At 35.4% G+C, this 25,564-nt stretch overlaps 1 protein-coding gene across 1 annotated transcript in view; it reads right to left on the bottom strand.

The window, feature by feature from the left end:
- Positions 1-25,564, bottom strand: part of USP45 (ubiquitin specific peptidase 45) — a 78,885-nt gene that overhangs the window by 50,646 nt on the left and 2,675 nt on the right. The window contains 4 exon segments of the mRNA XM_079148643.1: positions 12,728-12,828; positions 15,720-15,823; positions 17,130-17,299; positions 21,898-22,006. Of these exon segments, the coding sequence (XP_079004769.1) occupies positions 12,728-12,828; positions 15,720-15,823; positions 17,130-17,299; positions 21,898-21,997 (475 nt within the window). The 5' untranslated portion in view covers positions 21,998-22,006.

The following is a 25,564-nucleotide window of genomic DNA, read 5'->3' as shown; positions in this document are numbered from 1 at the left end:
TTTTCATAAATATTTAATTAGCAAATAACTGCAAAGTACCTAGCATGGTAACCGCTATGTATTTGAGACATGGTTCTGAGAACCCCTTCAGAAATGTAATTTATGCCAAAGTTCAATCTTTCTGAGCCATCCTTCATGTCTGATCTTATTTTTTTCTTCCTTTATTCATTTCCTACACACTCTGGGCATTTTTTTGCCTCAGGTTTATTTCTTATTGGATTTTCTGAACTGCCAATACCTGTTTTGTGTTTCATATTGGCTTTGTGTTTTTCAAATATCTTGGCTTTTTTTTTTTTTTTTGTATGCTAGGGCTTCAACCCAGGACCTCATACATGCTACACAAGGGCTCTACTATTGAAATACACACTAACCCCCTCCCCCTTTTTTTTTAATGTGGAAATATCTCACTGAGAAAAATGAATCAGTGGTTTTTAAGATTTTGTTTTCATTAAGCAAATCTTTTTCATGGAAAATATTTTCTTCCAAGTTCTAAAAACTTATCCTATGCTACAATGTGTTTTTTGTAAACCTTATCAACTATTTTTTCCTTTATTTCAGTTTGCTTTCAAAAAAAATTATTGGTTATTATTAGATATCTATTGTCCAGATATTAAGGAGTCATAATTTTTTTTTTTTTTTTTTTTGGTACTGGGAATTGAACCCAGGGCCTTGTGCTTGCGAGGCAAACACTCTACCAACTGAGCTATATCCCCAGCTCTAAGGAGTCATTTTTAACTCCCAATTACAGAATTCTAAGTTAATGCAGAAAATAACTAGCAAGACAGGTCTCTTCTCCTGTTCTCCAGATATTGAAATAAGTGATAAGAAATGAAGCCTATACTAGAGCTTGGAGCAGAGGCCACTACAATCACTGAAGTACAGAGGCATGGAGAAAAGGAAAAGGGGGAAAGAGACCAACAGCATTCAAATCTACCAGTGAATATAAAGGCAAATGAAAAAAAGTCAGTCAATACTTCAGAAACACTACACAGAGGAAGCTTAATATGGATCCTGGCTGGGTTTGCAGACACAGCAGTCTGCCTCTTATTTCTGAGATTCTAATTAGACCCCAGAACGGGCAAGTTTCAGACTCTCATTATATCTATTGCCAATAGATGGTTTCACAGTGATTTTTTTGTATTGGTTGTTTATATTCACAGTGATTTTTAAGAAATTTAAAAGCAAAGAGTAATCAAATCCAAGCATTACTCCATCTTTTCAGGTAAGGCAGTTAACTCTGATTTTATATTTATAAAACTTAGTCCCAAAAGGTTAAATGACTTGTTCACAGTCACAGTGATAATTTTATGAATACAAATCCACTGTCGTTTTACCACATAAATTCTCACCAATTATCGATGTTTAATGAGAATAATTATAAAAAACAGTGGGGCAAAATTCTTACAGATTTGGGCATAGACAACCCCAAACAAATATGATTCCTCAATAGTATTTCCTTAACGTTCTTAATAACTAATTAGAATAAAATTTTAAAAAACATTCTTAATAAATATTGCCCTAATACTTTTTAGTCTTTTAACATGAAAACAGAATGGTTGGGGAAATAAACCATAGATTGTAACTGTATATAAATATATAATACACATTGTTCACTTGAAAAAACACTCAGAAATAATTATATTTTAATCTTGCAAAAACAATATTTTAAAAACCATAATATGCATATAATTTATATATCTGTGTACCACATTTATTTGTCAGTTTTTAAAACATCTGGGATAGCATACCAAAGTAAACAATGTTCATTAAGACCATCTGGACAAAACTGCAGGCAAAAAAAGAGCATAAACATATGGAAAAACAGATTTTCCCCTTCCCTTCAGCAGTAAGGGATGACAAATGTCAAACCTAGACATATCCACGCTTCACTGTGCGATGCTTTTCAGCACCACCTGGCTCTCCATGCACAGCCACCAAATATGGGCAGTACTGCCAGAAAGAACATATCCACAGGCAATGGCAATAAAAACAGTTTATTTCATGGTTAAATAGCCACTTCACACAAGTGGCAAGGGTCTGTTGGTTGACTTTTACATTAAGTCTATGAGAAAATATTTAAGATTAATGTTATTAGACTTGAATATTAAACAGATCAGTTAATTTTACCAGAAAACAGAATAACATTTTCTAAGATACTAAAATACTTGTAAAATGCTTGTTTACAAGTATTTTATATAAAGTAAAAGTGCATGGTTTTAAAATTTTACCAAATAGCACAGTTAAATAACGATTTAAATTCAACTGATTTGCCAATGTCCATTGTGTTCAGTACTATAAGAACCATTATCTATAATTATTTATATTTAATTGCTTATGGTTTATGACTGAAGTATAAGGAAAAGATACCTAACAGAGATGTTAAGCCTTAAATTTATAACAATATTTTAGCAAAACCTTTAGAAACTAAGTATACATATTCATATATATTTTCATTAAAACACTGCCCAGAGTTAGGTCTAGTTTAAAATAAGTTGTCTAGTTTAAAATAGGGGTTCTGAATCAGACTTTCAAATATTTGACATACATACAGGTATATGTATTTTAATAAGATGCAATTAATAATTTCTAAGAAGAATGATTCTTTATTTCATTTGTAGAGACAACAAAACCTTCTCCAGGGCTGGGTATATAGCTCAGTTGGAAGAGTGTTTGCCTCACAAGTACAAGGCCCTGGGTTCAATCCCCAGTACCGCAAAAAAAAAAAAAAAAAAAAAAAAAAAAAAAAAAAAAAAACTTTCTCCATCTGGCAGTGCAAACATTTCAGATCATATTCACTTTTAAGAACTCTTCTCTTCCTTTTATAAGCACAGAATCAAATACCTTAGGATTAAACTTCAACATGTTTTGAAGTATGGTATAATCAAAAGGACAAAGCTGTAACAACACTAACAAAAAAGACAAACTATACAAAATTTTAATGACCATTCATTTTGCTTGTTCAAATTTTATCATCACCTATTCAAAAAAGTGGTGCCCATAATTAGAAAGAGTAATCACAGAATTTCAAGTTTATTTTATTATAAAGGATTTCATCTACTCAACCTTATTACTTCTATATTACCGACACTTTTCATCTGATATTCCTTTTCATAACAGAATAATATAGACCTAGAAGGCAAAGTACACTGGGAGAAAACTTCAGGCATTTTAGCTAATTTTGTGTGTATATGGGAGCAGGGGAATGTGGCTGGGATTGAACCCAAGGCCTATGCAAGAGCTCTCTCACTGAGGTACACCCTCTGCTATCTAAATTTCTTCAAGTTCTTTCACATTTCTGTAGTTTACCTTAAAGCCTATAATCTGAATGTCAAAGAATGGCTGCTCAATTCACTAGGCCAATAGGTTTTGTACATACTTCAGATCCTGCAAGACAGAAAACTGACTGAAGTACCAGCAAAGTAAACAAAACAAACAAAAAACTGGTAATCTTACATAAAATTCAAATTTTTCTACCATAAAAATGATTTAAACACATAAAGACCATACAACTTTTTTAGAAAACAAGTTTAAGGTTATTAAATCATATATATATGATATATCTATCATATATATGATATATATTGAAAATATATATATCATATATATGATATATATTGAAAAAAAAATATATATATATATTTTTTAAATCTTTGGACTGGGGGTATATCTCAATGGCAAAGCATTTGCCTAGCACGTGAGGCCCTGGGTTAGCTCCCTATCAAAAATAACAACAAAATAAAAATAAGGTACCAAAAAATTTTAAGTAATTATTATTTATAATCTTAGAGAGCAAAAAGACTTTCAAAGCATGATCCTAAAAGCTAAAAATCATATACAGGAAAGACTGACAGACCTTGGAATAATGACATTAAAACTTCATTATGATAAAACTGAACTAACTGATAAAGTTAAATATAGGAAAATGGGCACTCTTAGCAAATATACCCTTCACATAATCTTTCTGAAGAGCAGTTTAATAACAATACCTGAAATCTAAAATGTGTTATAATTTGGTCAAGAACTTTTTTTTTATAATTAAACCTCCAAAACGGAAGAGCAGGTACATAAAGATGCACTTTTTTTTTAGCATGGGAGAAACTGAAAATAATAGTGGGCTTGTTGCCAAGTAATATTAAATTGATCTCTTTTCTCAAAAGGTGTATTTCTGAATTGCCTTAAAACAGAAGCGCACATCTATTCCTTCCCTTTCTTCTTTTAGCAAGGGGGAAGTAAACTTATTTTGCCATTCACTTATTTAGAGTAAGGAGTGTGAGATAATTACCACCTCTGATGGCCATCCTAATTTTAGAAAGGATAATAAAAGAGAGGAATACAGCTGGTTAGTGTTTGAAAATTCAAACCCAAGCAGTCTGGCTTTAGAATTTATACACAATGATTTCCTATTTGTTATGATCTTGTCTGCTATAATAAAGAATGATAAGGTTTGTAATTGTGTAACAGTTAAGACACCAGTGAAATGGCTAGTGGAAGTATGAAAGAAAGGGCCATTACTCTCAAACAAAAGCAAGCTGTAATAAATTGCTTGATGTGTTTGGTGTTTGTATTTAAAGCTTTATCTGTTATAGTTTACGGCAGCATGATTCAAATCATTCCTCAAAAGAATTAAGCCCTACTGCCCTAGGAACCTACTGTAAGCAATTAACCTCCCCATGTATCTGAAAGCGTACTAGTTATAGGTCATATTTGGGAGAACTGAGAAAACAGCCACTCAAATAATTTTCTGTGTTATGTGATTTGGATCAGGAATCTTGCATTTAAAATTCCTTCACATAAAAATAAGCTTTTTAGAATATATACTATCTTTTTGCCTCAATTCCTTGTACACACAGAAATAACTTTTGTGCACATTTTTTATTGATTTATTTATTTACCATGTGTTATTGGGGATTGATCCCAGGGCCTTACACATGCTAGACAAACACTAACACTGAGTCACATACCCAGCTCATTTTTAAAATGCAAATTTCTTAACGCAACCATCACTTCATAGCACAACAATTACCTTTTAAGGAAAAGGATTAAATTGCATTAAAACTGTTACTATAAAAGGTCACAGTATTATTTATCCTCGGATACAGTTTCAAATCCCAACTGTACCATTAACTGTCGTTTTTTAAATACAGAAATCTTATATATCATAAAACCAAAAGTACCAACATAAGTCATGCCTTTTTCACAATAGTAACATTAACAAATGAACTGAACAAAATGTACTTATTTTTTTGTTAAAAATGGTATCCCATCAGTATTAAAATATGAGTCAAATTTACTAGTTTAAGCCAGGCATGGTGGTGCATACCTGTAATCCCAGCAACTCGGGAGGCTGAGGCAGGAGAATCGAGAATTCAAAGCCAGCCTCAGCAACTCAGTGAGTCCCTAAGCAACTCAGCGAGACTGTCTCCAAATAAAATACAAAAAAGGGCTGGGGATGTGGCTTGGTGGTTATGTGCTCCTGGGTTCAATCCCTGGTACAAAAAAAAAAAAAAAGTATTTGTCTAGAAAAAAATGTGGAATTATCACTCATGTGTCTAGTTCACAAAAAGCAAACCAATATTCAATAATATTATTTCACCCGGAATGCTAAGCATTAATAGAATACTTCAGTCTTCAAAACTACTGAAGTAACACATCTCTTTAGCCTTTCAGAGAATATGACTCACTTTTTTAAAAAATGTTTTTTGAGGGCTGGGGATACAGCCCTTGCAAGAGTAGAGGAGAGTGCTTGCCTTGCAAGCACAAGGCCCTGGGTTCAATCCCCAGCACAGCAAAAACAAACAAACAAACAAACAAACAAACCAAAAAAAATTTTTTGAGCAAGTTTTAGGTTCACAGCAAAACTAAGCCAATATGCCTTGTCCCCCACACATGTGCATCCTCCCCCATTATCAATATCCCACATTGGAATGGTTCATTTGTTAAAAATGATCAACTTACATTGACACATCATTATCACCCAAAATTCACAGCTGACATTAAGTTCACTCTGGGTGGTGTACATTCTATGATTCTAGACAAATACAAAAAGACATGTACCTATCCTTATAGAATTATACTGAGTAGTTTCACTGCCCTAAAAATCCTCTGTCCCTTGCCCTTTTTTTTTTGGGGGGGGGGGGGGTCCTACTTTTTAATGATACTCGTTTCTCGTTTGTTCTCACAAGAGCTTTATTTGCTCTTTTTAAATCTGTGTAACATATGACCTTTCAAATCTTGTGTTATGCATGATCTTTTCATTATGTATATGGGATGGGGGACTGAAAGGAGGTTTTATCTTTTTTTTTTTTTTTTTTAAGCAAATTCTAACATCAGATGTGAAATCTACACAGCTGTAAGCATTCTTCTGGGAACCTGCACTGGGGTTCATCTCATCTGCTTAATGCAATTACCTAAACCAGCCATGTAGTATTAATGTAATTTGCCCATTTCTACAGCTGAAAAGAAGTTTAATTTTTAAAAGAAAAAACTTGCTTCCTAATTCCCCTACCCTAAAACTGCACACTAATTAGCTTACCTATTTATTCTCAAAACCTAACTCCCAGTTAACTATTAACCTTAGAAATATTTATTTAATCATGAGATAAATTAACATTAACATAATGGGCAGGTATATGTAGACAGAAAGGAATGCAGTCATTCCTAGCTGTCTATATAAGTCAAATGATCTGTTTAAATACAAACTGACCATCAGTTTCTCTGCTTAAAATCTAACAGTGGTTACTGTCCTCAAGGCAAACTCTAACCTAACCAGGTCCTTAAACATCCGTTCCTACTTACATTTTGAATCTCACCTCTTACCATCCTCACAACACTACAAAATACAACCTTCCAGCTCTATAGAATTCCCTGAACCTATTGAGTTCCTTTGAAAGAATGGACATTTTTTTTAAGCTGTCTGTTTTATCTCAACTCCCTAAGGTCTCCCTCCCAGTAATGGAAACAAAGCCCTTAAAGATGTTCCAGGAAACAGCCCCAAACAGAGAGTAAAACAGTAAATTGAGCCTGATAGCCAGATAGTGCTCAAACAGTAGGATTACCAGAAACTATTGACCAGAATCTACACCCTGTTGTAAAACATTGTGAAACATGTTGTATGTTATCAGCAAACCCAGACCCCCTTTGAAATTTCCTGGCAGCTTTGTTCCCCATTTTTCCTTTTTTCCCCCCCTTTCCCCCTTTCATGTGCGACCCCTCCCGATGTGTGGTTTCTGCCTTTATAAACCTACAAGATTTTCTGCTAGGGACTCGACTCCTGGACTCCTGCGTGAGTCACGAGTCGGGTCCCAGCACGCTGGAATAAACACCTCTTGCGGTTTGCATCAAGTGACGCCTCCTGCGGTTGATTGGGGTTGCCTTCGATCCATGGGACAGAGTTGGGGTTTCCTTTTGGGGGGGCCTTACAACACCATAAAAATAAAGAGATCCTTATCATTTGTGGCAAAATGGTTAGAAATTGAGGAAGATATGTGAAGTGAAATAAGCAAATGCAGAAAGAAAAAACCTGTTTGTTTTTTTAATATCTCCTCAAAATATGTTTGTATTAACAAGGCATGGAATTATTTTTCAGTGACTATTCAAGTTTGATTTACAAGCACAGAAATTTCTCTACTGATGAACTTTCAATTCACAAACTCCAGTATGATTTAAAAAAATCTGAATATTTGATGGTTAAAAAAAATACCTGTTTTAACTTCTGACATAAACTGATAGATATAATCTACATAACAAACTCTTTGAATCCTCAGTAATTTTATAAGAGCCTAAAGTGGTATTGAGAGCAAAAGTTAATAATTCCATAAGTTGCTTGTTTCAGAGATGGATGAAGCATTAGTCCAGATTCTGTGTGTAGATAAACTGTATTAGATATATTCTAAATGGAATTAGTGCACGCACTGAATAACTTAAAAATGTGTGTAAGGTACAGATACAGGCTTTCTTCCAGGCATTGTGAAGATGTGTCTACAGTCTTCACAATTATCATTTAAAATAACCGCAAAATCATATCCAGTATTCTTACAAGCCTAGATAGCAACATTAATATTTGATTTTCAAGTAATTTACAAAAATACACTAAAGTTTCATACCAAAAATACAGATTACTAACCCAAAACTTCTAAAATGCCAACCAAGAGATCTTATTTAAATCAAACTTGCCTGAGAGATTCTGTAGCTTGATCCACAAAGGTGAAGACATTTTGCCCTAGAACTTCTGAAAATTGAACTTCCAATTATTACTTTAACTCTGAATGCCCTCAAACTACCTCAAGTGCTGTTTCCCAGGTGGTACTCATAGTTCCACAAACACAATTAAGACTTCCATTAGTATTTCCCACCACCTAAAGTGATTTCTTCTCTCCCTCTGCCCAAAATTCATCCTCTGAAGGTCAGCTTGAAAGTCAACTCATTCATGATTCCTTTCCTTTTCAACTGAACATCATGTGCATCTTTGAATATCTGAAGAGCTTTGAATATCAATTAAAATAGAAATCTTATTCTGCTTGCATTCTCCTTACATTGTTATCTTACATTTTCTTTCAGATCTTAAGCCTCTTAAGGGTAGGGAGCTATCAACTTCTATTCCCTAAAGCACTACAGGAAAACAGGAAAGTGTTGAGGAAAAAAATGAGGCTCTAATGAACCAATCTGCCCAAAGTCACATAGCTAGTGATTTTAAGAATTAAATTTGAAAGCCAGACCCCTTGACTCAAAGTCCATGCCTTTTCTATCATACCATTCATACTCCCTTCTTGGCATCCTTCCTGTAATAAATATTCAAGAAGTCTGTAAAACTGAATGGAAATTACACTGGCTTTGTTTTAACCTCAGAGAACCTCTAAGGTCAAGTATTCAGAGAAAATAATTTTTACAATTGTACTTTCATCACCCTCGGCATTATATGCTGCATGCCTTCCTAAAAAACAAATGTAATGTGTAGTTTTCAGGAGACAGCATTAGATCAACTTCATCACCAGTGGGGAGGGTGGCACATGCATGTAATCCCAAAGATTTGGGAGGCTGAAGCAAGAGAATCATAAATTGGAGACCAGTCAGGGCAACTTAGTGAGACCCTGACTCAGAATAAAACAAAAAGAGCTGGGGATGGAGCTCAGGGATAGAATGCTTGCTTAGCATGATTGAGGCACTGAGTTCAATCACTGGAACCACAAAAAAAAAAAAAAAAAGTCTTTAACCACATTTTCCTGATCCTTTATTAGAGAAAAACTGTATTTATGACTGGCATGTCTGAGACAAAGGAAGAATTCAACAAAGTTTGTTGAATTAAGTTAACAAATAAGTGGTAAAAAAAAATTTATTTTGCTGTCCAAGAGCCTGAGTTTACTTCTTCTAATTTCTCCCCCAATTTCTTCACCATTAGTGTGTCATTATGGGATACGAAGCTAACAAAACAAATCATATTATCAGAGATACACAGGAGATATAACTGGCAACCATATTTTTCCTATTTGGCAATCATATTTCTATATAACTTTTCAGTTTCAGTTCAGTTTGCTTCAAAGGCATCTCATGCTTATCATTTTCACTCACTCCCACTTACCCAGTTGCTCAATCAAAATCCTGAGACTTGGACTTAATTCCTCCCACTCTCCCTCACTTACTACATCTAACCCACCCACTTTCCACCACAGCTTCTACTAGTTTTTCCGCTTTCCCTATTATATAGCCTCCTTTAACATTCTTAATGATCTTCCCACCTGTTATGGTTTGGATATAAGCTTGTGTGTAAGACAATGCAAGGTTTGGAGGAGAAATGATTGTGTTACAGCCTTAACCTAATCAGTGAATTAATCCATGGTGGGATTAACTAAGTGGTAACTGGAGGCAGAAAGGCTGGAGGAAGTGGTTCATTGGGGGCACAGCTATGCGGAATATATTTTGTATCTGGAGAGTAGAGTCTCTCTGCTTCTGATCATCATGAGAGCTACTTTCCTCTGCTACATTCTTCTGCCATGGTGTTCTGCCTTACCTCGAGCCCCAAGGAATGGAGCCAGCCTTCTATGGACTAAGGCCTCTAAAATTGTGAGCTCCTAAATAAACTTTTCCTCCTCTACAGTTGTTCCGGTCCAATCTTTAAGTTACAGCAGTGAAAAAGCTGCTTGAAACGCCACCCCAGACTCACTCAACTACCTACAGTCTATTTCCATATAGTAATCAGTTATCTTTATTATTTTGGTAAGGGGAAGATTAAACCCAGAGGCACTCTAACACTGAGCTACACTCCTAGCCCTTTTTATTTTGAGACAGTCTTGCTAAGTTTCCGGAGGCTGATACCACCGTTTACTGGTGACGAGTTCTGCTCCCTCTAATGTTGAAGTTTGAACACTAGAGAAGATCTCCAAGGCAAGCATATTAAGCAGGTTTTATTTAAAAGTAGTAATAATTCAGACTTCTCCCGAGGGGGGGAGAAGGAGGCCATGGCTGATGTTCTAGAATCCCAAGAAGTGAGTGCAGTCTACATCTTTTGAGAAGCTGATGGGGCACGGGGAGAGCCAAAGTGATTCAGCCAGGCAAGGGCCTAGGGGGTGTTAATTAGTAGCTCCTTCCCTGCAGTCCTTGATAAGGGCAGGTAAATTTGGTAATCAATGGGCTCCGGAGATCCTTGACATTCCATTCTTCCAGGGGCAGTCTCCAACTTCCAGAGGCAGATGGCTTTCATCGCCTCCATTTCCTCTATCTGACCCTATCCCCTACTTCTACACTAACTGCCTGTCCCCAATTCTGGTTTCAAGGCTAATCTTAAACTTGTGATCCTCCTGCCTCAGACTCCTGAGTCAGTGGAATTATAGGCATCTGCCACTACACCCAGGTTTTTTGAATGTAGCTGAGTCGGGATGGGGAAGGGAAATGACTGTAATGCTTCCCTGCTTAAAACGCTTAAATAACTTACATTATACTTTCAATTCAATAAATATTATTTATCATGAAATCCCTTACAGTATCTTTCATGACCAGATCACCTACCTATAACTAACTCATTCTCTCTTAATAAACTACATTTCAGCCACATTAGCCTCTCATGATCATTGTGATTAATGGATTATTACACGTCTCTGTAAATCCTTCCATTGTAGCTCTTACCAGAAGTTATATATATATATTTTTTCCCTCCCTCACTGTACTCTAAACCCCAAGACAGGAAGATAAGACAATTTTTCTTTCATTACTAGATGCTAAGTAAGTATAATATCTGGCATGTTGAAGGCACTATTTTCAGATGGAAAACTGGTTCCCTAAACATTTTTAATTTATATGAACTTATATGTTAATTTTATGTTAGGTAACATACAATTAACAAAGTATACGCTAATACATTACTGTCTCATAGTAAAGGATTTGGGAGGCCTTTGTTCCAGTTTCCTGGCAAGTACCCTTAAAATCTTTGGAATTTCCAACAATGAAAGGGGTGCTTGTTATTCAGGGTGAGACCCTGGGACTACAGTTAATGTTTAATGTTAACAAAGTGACTCACTGAATTACCTAGATAGTTTATGCTAAAGAAATGACTGGGGGCTGGGGAGATAGCTCAGTTGGTAGAGTGCTTGCCTTGCAAGCACAAAGCCCTGGGTTCGATCCCCAGCACCGCAAAAAAAAAAAAAAAAAAAAAAAAAAGAAATGACTGGGATGGGACCTGTGCCTGCCAGAAGGAAAAAAAAAAACATGATTAGCTGGTTGGGGTACTGGAGACTGAATTAAATCCAAGAGGCCAGTGACTCGACTGTGCCTAAATAATGAAACCCCAGAAACTCAACACCAAAACTCCAGTGAGCTTCCTTGGTTAACAAAATTCTGCATATTATTACATAACTGGGTTTGGGGCCGGTGTGCATATGGGGGGAGGGGCGGTGCACCTCACTCAGGAGCTTCATATATGGGACTCTCCCAAACCTTGGCCTAGTCTCTCTTGGCTGAATTTTTTTGCTATAATAAAACTACAATTGTAAGTACAGCACTTTTCTGAGCTATCTGAATTATTCTAGCAAATTATTAAATCTGAAGACGTAGTGCAAACCCCCCAAATTTGTAGCTAGTTAGAAATGCAATGGCCTGGAAACCCTTGAGCTTTCTAGTGTCTGAAGTGAGGGCATTATTATGAACAACATGAGCCTATAGCTAACGTCTGGCCTACCTCCAGGTGGTTAATATCAAAACTGTACTGCAATTATGTAGCAAATAATAAGATACCATTTCATAAGTACGAATTAAGGACTATGCAAGTGTTTGTACATACATTATTTCTATATCTTTACCAAATATCTCTAAGGCTCACAACAACCCCATAAGGCAGGATTATCATTCTAATCTTGTAGTAAGAAAACTGAAGAATAGAAGCCACAGAATAAGTTGGGGAGTCCAAAATTTGGGACTATCTGATTTAAAAACCCATGACCTAATCACTATATATTTCAGCTTCTAAGATTGGTTTTATAAACACTTACAATATAACATAAGAGCTAGGAATATAACTCAGTGCTAAAGTGCTTGCATGAGGCCCTGAGTTCAATCCCTTGTACAAAAAAAGGTAATATTATGAGCCTGCCACCTAAGAATATATGACATAACATCTTTACTCAAATTATAGGCTGAGACCTTACAGTGAAATCTTAAGATATCTTTATGAATATTATAGACTTTTTATATTAAGTATGAAATATATTTTAATACACATTCCTTTAGGAATTGCTTAACTTACTTGTTTGTGTTTTAGAAACATGTTTCTGGAGAAAATCAACTATCTGAACCAAAACCTTCTTATTACAATGCGTTGACAATTTTTCATCACACTCATAACACCTGAAAAAATAATAAAATTTAAGCAAATATTATGAAAGTACCCTTTAATAATTTTGCACATAGGTAACACAGTTGATATTTGATCACTTTTGTCTTTAAATTATATGGGAGGGAATATAAAGGGGAAAGCGCTTTATTAGGTAAGTCTAGTGACAGGACAGTTCATACAGAGCCTCAGAGTTGACATAACCCAAACATTTTAAATTGAGCATCTACTATATGACAGGGTCTATTCTAAATGTGCATGCATTATCTGACTTAATTCCTCATAAATAATGGGGGGAGGGAAGGGTTAGAGTTAGGGTTAGGGAGGGGGGCAAGTATGGAGGAAGGAAGCACTGTATAGAGGGAAAAGAGGGTGGGAGGGGTGGGGGGAAGGGAAAAAATAACAGAATGAATCAAACAGCATTACTCTATGTAAATTTATGATTACACAAATGGTATGCCTTTACGCCATGTACAAACAGAGAAACAACATGTATCCCATTTGTTTACAATTAAAAATAAATAAAAAAAAGCCTCATAAAATCACAAAAGAATTACTTTTTAAAATAGCTTATCTTCATATATTTTCTTTTTACAGATAAAGTGAGATAGGAGGATTCAAATCAGTAATGTAACAACAGTACGAGGAAAACATTCCTTCAACAAAATTCTGAGTACTCTAAATGTTTATATGTTAACTTTAAGTACTGCTTTTTACCTCTGTTTAGGCTTCAGAGACACCAACAGAAAAAAAATACAGAACCCTGATTCAATAGGTCTTATTTAATAGAGGTCCACTGGCACACAGACTTTTCAAAACCATCCTGTGTGATTCTGATGTGAAATAAGAACCACTGTGCTTAAAGTAGTATTACATCCACTGTCTAGCAACCTTAACCTTGTTAGCCATAATTAAATTACCAAATCTGTGATTTACCTTTTCTTTTTATACAGCTCAGATTTTTTCTCTAATTCAGGTTGATTTTCCTTCTAATCCAAACTAGTGAAGTATTCTACTGAAATCATTGTTTTTCATTGCTTAAGAATTAGAAAAACTAAAATACACATTTAAATTCCTATAATTGTATTTGACAAACTTGAATATCTTCTTTTCATAGGAAACAACTCTACAGATCCCTAAATATGAGTTTAGTTATTTTCATTATAAAACTGAATAAATTCAGCATCCTTATAACTCTTTGTAACTATAAAAATAAACTGGACAATTAAATATAAAAACGAAATTACAAAACCAAATTAAAACACTAATTTATTATGCTGTCTTTTTTGCTAAAAATTGAAAATCATAATTCATACCATAAGGTCAAAGACTTACAACAGAGATTCTCCAGCAGATTAATTTGAGACTATTCTACCAATTCTCCTGGCAACTTTTTTTTAAATTTCAGTGGTTCTCAAACTGGGGTTTCAAGAATTAGCATTGGCAACATTTAGGAATTTGCTGGGCATGGAAACTCTCAGGTCCCACCCCATAACTACGAAATCACAATCCCTAAGCTTGAGATCCAGCAATCTGTCTTAACAAATCTTCCAGGTGATTCTGAGGCATCGCACAATGTGAGACAACCACAGTAAAATCTTTATTTAGCAGCAGTACTATGACATCAACCCCTTGTCCCTTTACTTCACTGCACCATTTACATGCTAAGTTCTCTCTGCTCTTTCCTCAGACTACCAACAACAACAACAACAACAAAAACTATAAATGCAGCAAACACCAAACCCCTGTATTAAATTATAGGATGATGATCTATTCCATGAGCCAAAATATCCTTGTATTAATTTTAGAATCCTAAAAAGAAACGTAAGTTAAAATGTTTATCTTAAAACTTGAAAACTCCAGAAAATTCATTCAAGGAACCCTGAGTCTACAGACTCCAGTTAGAAGATTATTGTTGTAAAACATAGAGAAAATTTTTCAAGGCAGTATTCTCTTATACCACTAAAACAGTATGGTATGCTGGTAACACATTAGGGAATAAAAAGACTTGTTTAAGTGCCTACATTTTTACTTTGTAAGCATAAAAAAAGTAAACGATACTGTTTCCTTACACATAATATGAGGAAACTGAATTAGGTCGTCTATCAGGGTTAAGCAGCAGAATCGCCTGAGAAGTTTTTATAAATCACTTATGCTCAGGCTTTCCCTACAGAGACTCACCAAATCACCTGGACTGCTTGAAGTAACTTCCTTCACTAAAACTCCGGAATTCTGTAACAAGTTGATGATGAAAAAATCAACCAGACAGAATTTTTCTTTATCATACAAAGGAAATGTTAGAGAAAAGTAGGGGAAAACTAGATTTTTTTTTTCCCTCACTTAACTTTTAGGTTCATGGGTAACAGTGATTTTCTAAAGTTATCCTATAAACTAGGCATGGTGGAACATGCCTGTAATCTCACCTACTCAGGAGGCTGAGAGAGGAGGATCTCAAGTTCCAGGCCAGCCTGGGCAATCAAGCAAGACTCTGTCTCAAAATAAAATTTTTAAAAAGGGGGAGGTAGGACTGGGGTCGTGGCTCAGCGGTAAAGCACTTGCCCAGCATGTGTGAGGCACTGGGTTTGATTCTCAGCACCACATAAAAATAAATAAATAAAATAAAGGTCCATTAAAAAAAGAAGTTCATGCTCTTTAAAAAAAAAAAAAAATGGGGGAGAGGTAGCTCAGTGGTAGAGCCCTTGCCTAGCATGAGCAAGGCCCTGGGTTCAACTCCTAGCCCTGCTCTCAAAAAACAAAAAATTCTAGAGATTGTGTTCAGGTTTAAAAAGCATACATGGGTATAACATCTTTATTTTACCTTATAAAGCTCAAAGAAAAAGATCTTTTTTGTGTGTTTTTTTGTTTGTTAGTTTGTTTACAGAAGCGTTAACAAAATTTAACTTACCATATAATCCATGTGCTCAGACTAATTATAATACAATGGGACTCTGCTCTGAAATTCTTGAAGTGCTTCAGTGAGTGTTGGCTTTCTGAATTTTGACCACATCCCTGAAGATGAACAGAATACTATTTGTACAAATATTTATACATAAGCTTATTTTGAATTAGTCAAAACTTAAATTGTACTCAAAAATACAAAAAAAAATTTATTTTAAATTCCAAGGAAGAGGGAACTGTTTCAGAAAGCAATATAGATTCTTATTAAATTTTTGTTGAGACTAATTTACTTTTCATGATATAGTGTTTACCTAAAACAATCATAAGCAAAGTTAATTTCTCTACCATTTAGAAATTTGTATGTTGTCTTACATAGTGTGAGACATGGATCATCCTGGTAGACCAGTAGTGTCCCTCCCCTATATTATATCATATCATTATATTATATTTCCTAATCCTGTATACATTTCCACCCCAGCCCCCACTGAGAACTAATGAGACAGACTAAACATAATAATTTCCTTCACTTAGATAAGTAAAGAAATGAAATACTATAAATCTGGCTAACATAACTTGAGAGGGAGTCAAATCTGATGGACATTTCTGGGGAAGTCATACATATGTTTAAAAGGAAAGGTATAAGCTGGGTGAGGTGACACATGCCTGTAATCCAAGTAGCTCAAGAGACTAATTATAATACAATGGGACTCAGTCAAAGCCGGCCTCAGCAACTTAGCACGGACCTAAGCAATTCAGTGAGACCCTCTCTCAAAATAAAATATAAAAAGGGCTGGGGATGTGACTCAGTGGTAAAGCACCCCTGGGTTCAATCCCTGGTACCAAAAAAATAAAAAAGAAAAAAAGAAAAGGAATATACTCTTTCCCCTTCTTTATGGGCTTTGGTGATCTCAATGTGATAAATAATGTCTAAAGCATCTTCATTCATCCTGAAACTATGAAATTGGAGACAGCACAGCAGAAAAATAGAGGCCGAAAAATAATTTTTCTCTTGAATTAACTAACCCTGAAGTGGCCCTACTTCTGAACTTCTATTCGAGATAATAAAGATTCCCCTTCTTTTAAGTACACATTTTTAATTTCATTAGAAAATTCCTTTATTATAGATAACAGTAACTTTTAAACTTCTAGATATCCTAAAGTTATCTAAACTTTTGAAAAAAAGCAGAATAATCTTTTTTGAGAAAAATGAATCTAAAAAATTGGACCCTTTTTCCTATGTAACAACAAAAGGTTAAAAGATAAAAAGGTCCAGAAATAAGTACTGCAGGTGAGTGAGATTTCCTTTTCAAGTATTTATGAACCACATCATTATTTTCTGATGTTTTACTTAAAGCATTTCCAAGTTCACTTCTGGAGAGTTTCAATCTAAATATGGGATAAGTCCTCCTTTTCTTACCTGAAAACCACACTTGAGGCACAACCAAGTATCTGAAGAAAGTACTGGCTGTCCTTCATAGAATCTTCTTTCTTTTAAACATTCTGAACAAACTGACCATAGATTCTCAGCTACTGTTCTCTTCACATGATTCACGCTAACAGCATGACTTACATGTTGGCAAGTTAAACCTACTGAACAAGATGAAACAAAATGTGAACTTTTTTTTTTGTTATACTATTGCTGTCTTTAGGAAGCAAAAGTCCATAGCATTAAAATGCTATTTACTAAAAAGCATAGGGATTCAAAAATGAAATAAATCAAAAGAATACATGTCACACAAATTCATTTATATTACATCCATGAGCTAAAAAACTAGGGAGTTGAACAGATTAGAAAATATGGACAGAGGCTGTAGGTACAAATGGGTAACACACAGGGTGGTGGTGAGGGTGGTAGAGTCAAATTCCTTAAAATATGCAAAGCTCCACGTGTAATAAAACTGCAGACACACATACACACATGCATCATCTGGTAAAATCTGAATAATCTAAGGATTATACAACTGGTTTTGATACTGTACTACAGCAATGCAAGATGTTACCGGGGAAGGCTGGATGACAGATGAATGGGACCTCACTGTATGTTATGGTTTGGATGTGAGATGTCCCCCCAAAAGCTCATGTGTGAGACAATGAAAGAAGATTTAGAGAAGAAATGACTGGGTTACAAGTGCCTTAACCCAATCAGTGAACTAATCACCTAATGGGATTAACTGAGTGGTAACTGAAGGCAGGTGGGGTATGGCTGGAGTAGGTGGTGCTTTGGGGCATATATTTGTATCTGGCAAGTGGGGACTTCTCTCTCTGCTTCCTGATCATCATGTGAGCTGCTTCCCTCTGCCACACTTTTCCACCATGTTTTCTGCCTCACCTTAAGCCCCAAGGAATGGAACCAGCTGTCTATGGACTAAGACCTCTGAAACTGTGAGCCCCCAAATACACTTTCCCTCCTCTATAATTGTTCTGGTTGGGTCTTTAAGTCACAGCAGTGAAATAGCTGACTAAAACACTATATTTCTTTGTGCCTTCCTACAAATTTAAAATTAGTTCAAAAATAAAAACAAAGGAGATTATTTATTGAATGGCTACTATGTGTCAAGCATTTTTAATGTACAGGGATTGGAGGTGTAGTTCAGTGACAGCTTAGCATGTGCCAGGCCCCGAGCTCAATTCCTGGCACCAAAAAAGAGGGCTGGGGATGTAGTTCAGTGGTACAGCACTTGCCTAGCATACACAAAGACCGGGTTGATCTCTAGCATTGTCTCCCCCACCAAAAAAAGATACATATATAAAATCATTTTATATATATTAGCTTTGCTATGTTGCTATTTTCATCATTGTTGGGAAAATGAAGAGGAGCAATGTTATAATTTTAAAAACCCATAATTCTTAGGATTCTCCATAAGAATAATCTCAAATAACAAATTATTTGATCATTGTTCCCTAATGATCCTTTGTAACAGCTTCCACTGTGTGCTCTGTTTGGAGCTATATGGCCAAAACTAGGCAAATAGATTTTTAAGTCTTCAAATAACTACGTTCTGCTCCCAAGGGCAGTTATACTTCTATTTCTCTCAAATACCTGAACACTCCACCTCAGATATTCACACATCAATACTATAACCACCTACCAAAATCAAAAAAGAGGGCTAGGGATATAGCTCAGTTGGTAGAGTGCTTGCCTTGCAAGCACAAGGCCCTGAGTTCAATCCCCAGCACTGAAAAAAAAAAAAAAAAAAAAAAAAATCAAAATAGAAAGAGACTAACTCGAAAAGGAAAAACAGGAATGTGTGCATTTCAATTTTCTCCACTGTCCTTTCTAAATACAAAGCATTCTTTTTTATCTACTAATTAACTAGAAAGAGGTTAGTTATGCATTAATTCTATCTCTTCCTAAAGACTAAGAATATGATAATTTATAATAAGATATAATTTTCACAAAAACCTTATGTAAATCTGAATGAAACATTAAAACTTCTAATTTTGTATCGATAGCAGGCTATAAAAACAAACATAAAAGAAGTAATTCTGAACTCAGTTGTGTCTCTCAAAAGCAAGACCCATGTCACTAAGGAAAGAATAATTTGGGGGAAGAATGATAAAAAAGCAGCATGTAAAAGATCTAAAAATTATTTACCAAATGTCATTGCTTTGTTTGAACTTCACATTTCAAATTTCTAAGGGAAAACCATTCTACATACCTTTCTATATAATCTCTGGAATGGGAGTCAACCAGGGTACAATTTAAACATTCTCTGATTCTACTATTCAGACTTTTAAAATTGAACTGTAATGATTTCAGAGATAAATAAATTCAAAAAGAAAAGTTTCCAGGACCTAAATTAAATCCATTAGCTCTTAAATGTCTCAACCAGGGGCTGGTGGTACAGCTCCATCATAGAATGCCCTGGGTTCAATCTCCAGCATTGAATTTTCCAGCCTAAAATTTTCCTATAGTAAGTAATTGCTGTTTGAACGGTATTCACTACCTTTTCTGGGAAAAAATATGTGCAAAATTTCCTTATTTTAATAAGTAAATTTCTTTAGTTTTCTGTAATTAGTTTCATTGTCTAACTGTCTTTATTTCATCTGGCAAAAAAGTCTGCTAGAGATCTATGAATATAAAATCAGATTAAAATCTAGGTGTTTTCACATTAAACAAATCAAAAGCAATAAATTGAAATCTTTGTTTTCCACTTTAAATATTAAGGAAAAAACTACAAGAAATTCTTCCAATTTGGAAAATGTTGTTCATACATAAAAAATGAAACACGTTCCCCCTTTTCTACTCAGAAGTTTTCAAAAGGCAGTAAGAATGGAAAGAAAACAGGAGAACAGCTGAAGTACCCAAGTCATGAATTAAGTGGAAGTGCTCCCATCTCAAAAGCAGTAGGTATCAAATAGAGTGCACATAGAAGAAAGCAGAGGAATAATGCAGGTATAGATTTCATAGACATATGCTTCCCAGATACACAGCAAAATCTAAATAGCTATGTAGTAACAACAGTGGCAGGAGCTCCCCATATCCACTTTGTTTTGAAAAGAAGCAAAAGAAGGAAAATTTCTCATTTATTAAGTGAAAAATAAAAAGCAAGTCATACCTTCAGGAAATTGTATTGTCTCTATGGCAGTTGGGGAGAAGAGGGGATTTTAGTTCTAAAAAAACTAAGACTGTATAACCCTCTTGGTCACAAAAAAGTAAAGGCTACATGATCTCAAGTCAAAACTCTAGCTAGGACCAACAAAGCTCTCACCCCTGTATTACTCAAATACCTGAGATAATTAACTTACAATAATAAAAGGTTTACTTTTGCTCATGATTCTAGAGGTTTCCAATCCAAAGCAACTGGTTTCACTGCCTTTGAGCCTCTGGTAGGGGGTAGAACATCATGGTGGAAGCATGTAGCAGAGCAAACTGCTCACCTCTTGAGCCAAGAAGCAAAAGAAAAAAAGAATGGGCTAGGGGCCCATAGCCACTTGAGCATTTCCCTATGACTTAAGTAATCTCCACTGCATCCACCTCCAAAGAGTGCCACCCTGGGTACCAAACTTTAATGTGCACAGCCCCCTGGGGAACACTCATCCAAACCATAACACTTTCTTATAAAACTATTCTAAAACTAAGCTTATCAAGAAAAGCAACCCTACATCAAAGAATGAGTAATTAAAGAGAAATCAAAGCCACAAATTGAAAAGTCACAAAATGAAAAAGGAGAAGAAAAAGGAAAAACAAATAGCAGAGGCAATTGCTGCCATAAAATAAGAGAAACGATACTCTAGAAAAAGACAGCAAAACAACAGGAAGGAACTGGCGGCAGTTCAAGAAAGAAGTAAATAAAAACAGATAAGACCACAAAATGAAGGCTAAAACTAAAAAGAACATAAGGTAAAACGAATAGTGTGGCAGACAATAAAGGGAAAAAAATAAAAGAGCAAGCATAATGAAAAGGAATTTTAAAGAATCAGAATCTGAGAAAGCGATAACTGGAAAACCAGCAAAAGAGAGCTAATGTAAGAATAATTAGGATCAAAGGGTGTAGCTTAGTGGAAGAGCGCTTGCCTAGCATACCTGAGACCTGGGGTTCTACCCCAAGAACCACACACAAAAAAAAAAAAAAAAAAAAAAAATCAGATTCCTTCACTACAATAAGCTAGTTATCTTGAAGCATTGACATTTAAAAATGGAAATGATATATTAAAACTTTATTTTTTTAAATTTTTTTTATTTGTTATTTTTTTTTTTTATATTTTTTTGCAGGTGCTGGGGATCGAACCCAGGGCCTTGTGCTTGCAAGGCAAGCACTCTACCGACTGAGCTATCGGCCCCAGCCCCTAAAACTTTTTTAAATGGAGGGATGACCTGCGAGGAAATGAAGAAAATCCTCAGACATCAAAACCCTAAGGCATGAGGCCTATAAAGAAAACCAAGCTGTGAAGTGAGCAAATCCAAAGGGTCACCATCTACCATTCTCCACTGGCTTGGAGACTTGATTTTAATAGACCATGAGAAAGGGACCAAAATAAATAAATAATAAAGGCACTATTCTTATTTACTTCATAAGCTAAACAAAATCCTAATAAAAACCCAACCAGATTACTTGGAACTAGACAATTGTACAATTTATACAGAAAACAGTAAAAATACACTAATGAATTCATCAATTAAAAACATGCATTGTTACTTATTTTCTCCAATACCATTTGGGATGCTAGATATCATAATTTACCAGCAATGTCATCTGAAGAATCTTCATCATGAGGTATTGAAGGCCTTTTATTTCTTTTGCCTTTCTCAGATAAAGCTTTGGATGGATCTTTTACCCGCATCTGTTATCACTGAAAAGATTTAAGGAAAAAAAAATGAATAAACTTTAATCTTCAGAATTGAAATTTTATATATTTTTTATTTCACACATATGAAAACTGTAATGGCTTCAATTTTAATTGGTTAGTTAATCAACAGAGGAAAAGATAGGAATATCAGATAAAAATTAAAAAACCTTTATTAGATCCCAGCTACTCAGGAGATTGAGGCAGGATGGAAGTTTGAGGCCAGCCTCAGCAACTTAAGTGAGACCCTGTTTCAAATTTTATAAAAGGGCTGGGGATATAGCTCTATGGTAGAGTATTCACCTAGTGTGCATAAAGCCCTAGGTTTGATCCTTGCCACTGCGCACGCGCACACACGCACACACATGCACACACACATACACACACACACACACACACACACAGAGGCAATATGTAAATGTTACATTCCATTTAACTTTCACAAACTACCTTGTAATGGACATTTGTGTGTGTCCCCGCCTCTCATCTCATGTGTTGAAATTTAATCCCTAATGTGAGAGTACCTGATGATGAAACCTTCAGGAGATCAATGAGGTCATAAGGGTACAAACCCTCAAAAAAGAGATTCCTGGGCTAGGGATATAGTTCAGTGGGTAGAGTGCCCTGCCTCGAAAGTACAAGGCCCTGGGTTCAATCCCCAGCACTGGAAAAAAAAAAAAAAAAAAAATCCCCAGCACCACACACACACAAAAAAGAGATTCACCTGCACCTTTTATGAGCCAGAGAGCTAGCCTAGTATCTATGTTAGGACACGAAGAGAACATGGTCAAGACAAAGAGGTCAATTTAGTAAGACCTTCAGAAATTCAGCAAGACCCTGTCTCATAATAAAACATTTAAAAAGGGCTGGGGATATAGCTCACTGGTAAAGCACCCTGGGTTCAATCCCCAGTACCAAAATAAATAAAATAAAAATTAAGTCACCCAGTCTACAGTAATTTATAGCAGACTTAACTAAGACATATCCCCAGATATATGAAATCCAGGTGAATGAAAAAAGAAAGTTTTAATCAGCAAGATAAGTGCTGCTGCTGAATAATGACAAGAAGACAAGAGGTGCTGGAATAATCAAACTGGGCCAGGAATAGAAGCTATAAGCCAAGCAAAGTCCCCTACCTGTGCTGTACTATCTGCAACTTGACTATTGAGAAAAAAATAAACAATATTTTTAAGCTATCACATTTTAAAAAAATATTTTTTAGTTGGAGATGAACACAATACATTTATTTGTTTATTTATTTATTTATTTATTTATTGTGGTGAGGACTGAACCCAGGTGCCTCACACACGCTAGGCAAGTGCTCTACCACCAAGCTACAACCCCAGACCCTAAGCTACCAAATTTTTTCTTCAAACTTACTATGAAAAAATTTAAACATCAATAAAAGTTAAAAGAATAGTATAATGAATATTCGCATACCATCTAGATTCCATATCTATTAACATTTTGCTATATTTGTTTCATTGAAATATCAATATACACACACATATGAGTATTTCTCTTTTTTTTGGTACTGGGCATTGAACCCAGAGGCACTTAACCACTAAGTCATATCTCCAGCCTTTTTTTGTATTTCATTTAGACACAGTTTCTCACTGATTTGCTTAGAGCCTTGCTAAGTTGCTGAGATTGTCTTTGAACTTGCTATTTATCCTCCTGCCTCCACCTCCTGAGCTGTTGGGATTTACGGGCATATGCCACAGTGCCCAAAAGTACATTTCTTTTTTGCTGAACCATTTCAAAATAAGTTGCACAGATAATGAAAATTCACACCAAATACTTAAGTATGTATCTCTGAATAAAAAAAAAAATTCTACATAAACTAGATCATTATCATATATAAGAAAATTAAACACTTCTCTAATGTCATCTCCTATCCTATTCTAATTTCCTTAGTTGACCCAAAAAGTGTTTTCTATAATTGGCTTTTAAAATACGGATTCAATCAAGGCTTGTACTCTATATTACTTGTTTCTTTAGTACTTTTATACTTTATTTTCTGTATCTTTTAATCTAGAACAGTTCTTCTACCTTTTACTTGCCTAAGGACCCTGTCTTTTAAAGAGATTAGGCTAGCACATATAAAGTCACCTTGAGGATCTTATTAAAATGTGAATTCTGATTTAATGAGTCTGGTACAAGACCTAAGATTCTGCCTAACAAGTTCCTAACTGAAGCCATTACTGGGAGTCCACACAGCACTTTTTCATTGGCAAAGTTACAGAATATCCCACCCTGAATTTGTCTCTTTCTTCATGGTATTCTTTTTTTTTTTTGATGGTGCTGGGGATTGAACCCAAGGCCTGTGTGCATGCAGGGCAAGCACTCTACCCACTGTAGAGCATGTCCCCAGCCCTCCTCATGGTATTCTTTATTCCTATCACTTATATTTCTTTAAAACTCAGTTAATTCTAAAGATTTGAGATAGGGCTGGGGAGATAGCTCAGTTAGTAAAGTGCTCTCGCCTTGCAAGTACAGAGCCCAGGGTTCGATCCCCAGCACCACAAAAAAAAAAAAAAAAAAAAAAAAAAGATTTGAGATAAAAGCTACGTATTTTTTTAAATTCTGTATTTTGGAGTCTCTGTTAGAGTAGTTAACCTAAAGCCTACCTAATACTGACCTGCTAGATGGCTAAGCTATATTATAATTTTCATGGTTAGTTTTTAATAATCAAGGTAATGGATCTTTCAATTTAATACTACATCCAGAATCTTTATTTTTAGTTATTTATTGCAAAACTGGGTATTGAACCCAGGGGTGCTCTACCACTGAGCTACATCTTCAGCCTTTTTTATTATTTATTTTGTGAGAGGGTCTCCCTAAATTATACAGGTTGGCCTGTGTAAACTGCATGTATTACTTCCATGTGGAAACTTTTTTTTTTGGGTATTGGGGCTTGACCACTGAGTCACATCCTTAGCACCCCAACCCCTTTTAAAGTTTAGAAACAGGGTCTTGCTAAGTTGTTCAGGGCCTCACTAAGTTGCTGAGGCTGGCCTCAAACTTGTAATCCTCCTGCTTCAGTATCCCAAGTTGCTAGGATTATAGGCCTGTGCCACCATACCTAGCTCTGAATTTTATTGTTTAATGTTTCAAATAAGAGAGCTTGCAGGTTTGTCATTTTGTGGACATTATTTTTAGTTATTTATGTATTTATTTTTGTGTGTGTGTGTGTGTTGCTGGGGATTGAACCCAGGGCCTTCTGCATGCAAGGCAAGCACTCTACCCACTGAGCTATATCCCCAGCCCTGTGGACGTTATCTTTTTTTTTTTTGGTAGTTCTAGAAATGGAACTCGGGACCTCATGCATGTTGAGCACAGGTTCAACCTCCCAGTTAAAGGCCATTTATTTAAATACAAGAATCATCACTATTGAATCAAACTGCACCACATTAAGGGCTTTATTCAGGATTACAGAAAAGTATAGTCTCTGAGTCCCTTGACCACCTCATCTCTAAGTACCTTCTCTCTCTACTTTCCCCATCTACTTACACCTTCAGTTCCACCTTCCAAATTTCCTGATTTTCCCTTCTCTGATCACAA

The sequence above is a fragment of the Sciurus vulgaris genome (assembly GCF_902686455.1).
Source record: "Sciurus vulgaris genome assembly, chromosome: 7".
NCBI classification, from domain to species: Eukaryota; Metazoa; Chordata; class Mammalia; order Rodentia; family Sciuridae; genus Sciurus; species Sciurus vulgaris.
The sequence above is the reverse complement of the archived record's forward strand: the minus strand, read 5'-3'. Positions and strand labels throughout refer to the sequence as shown.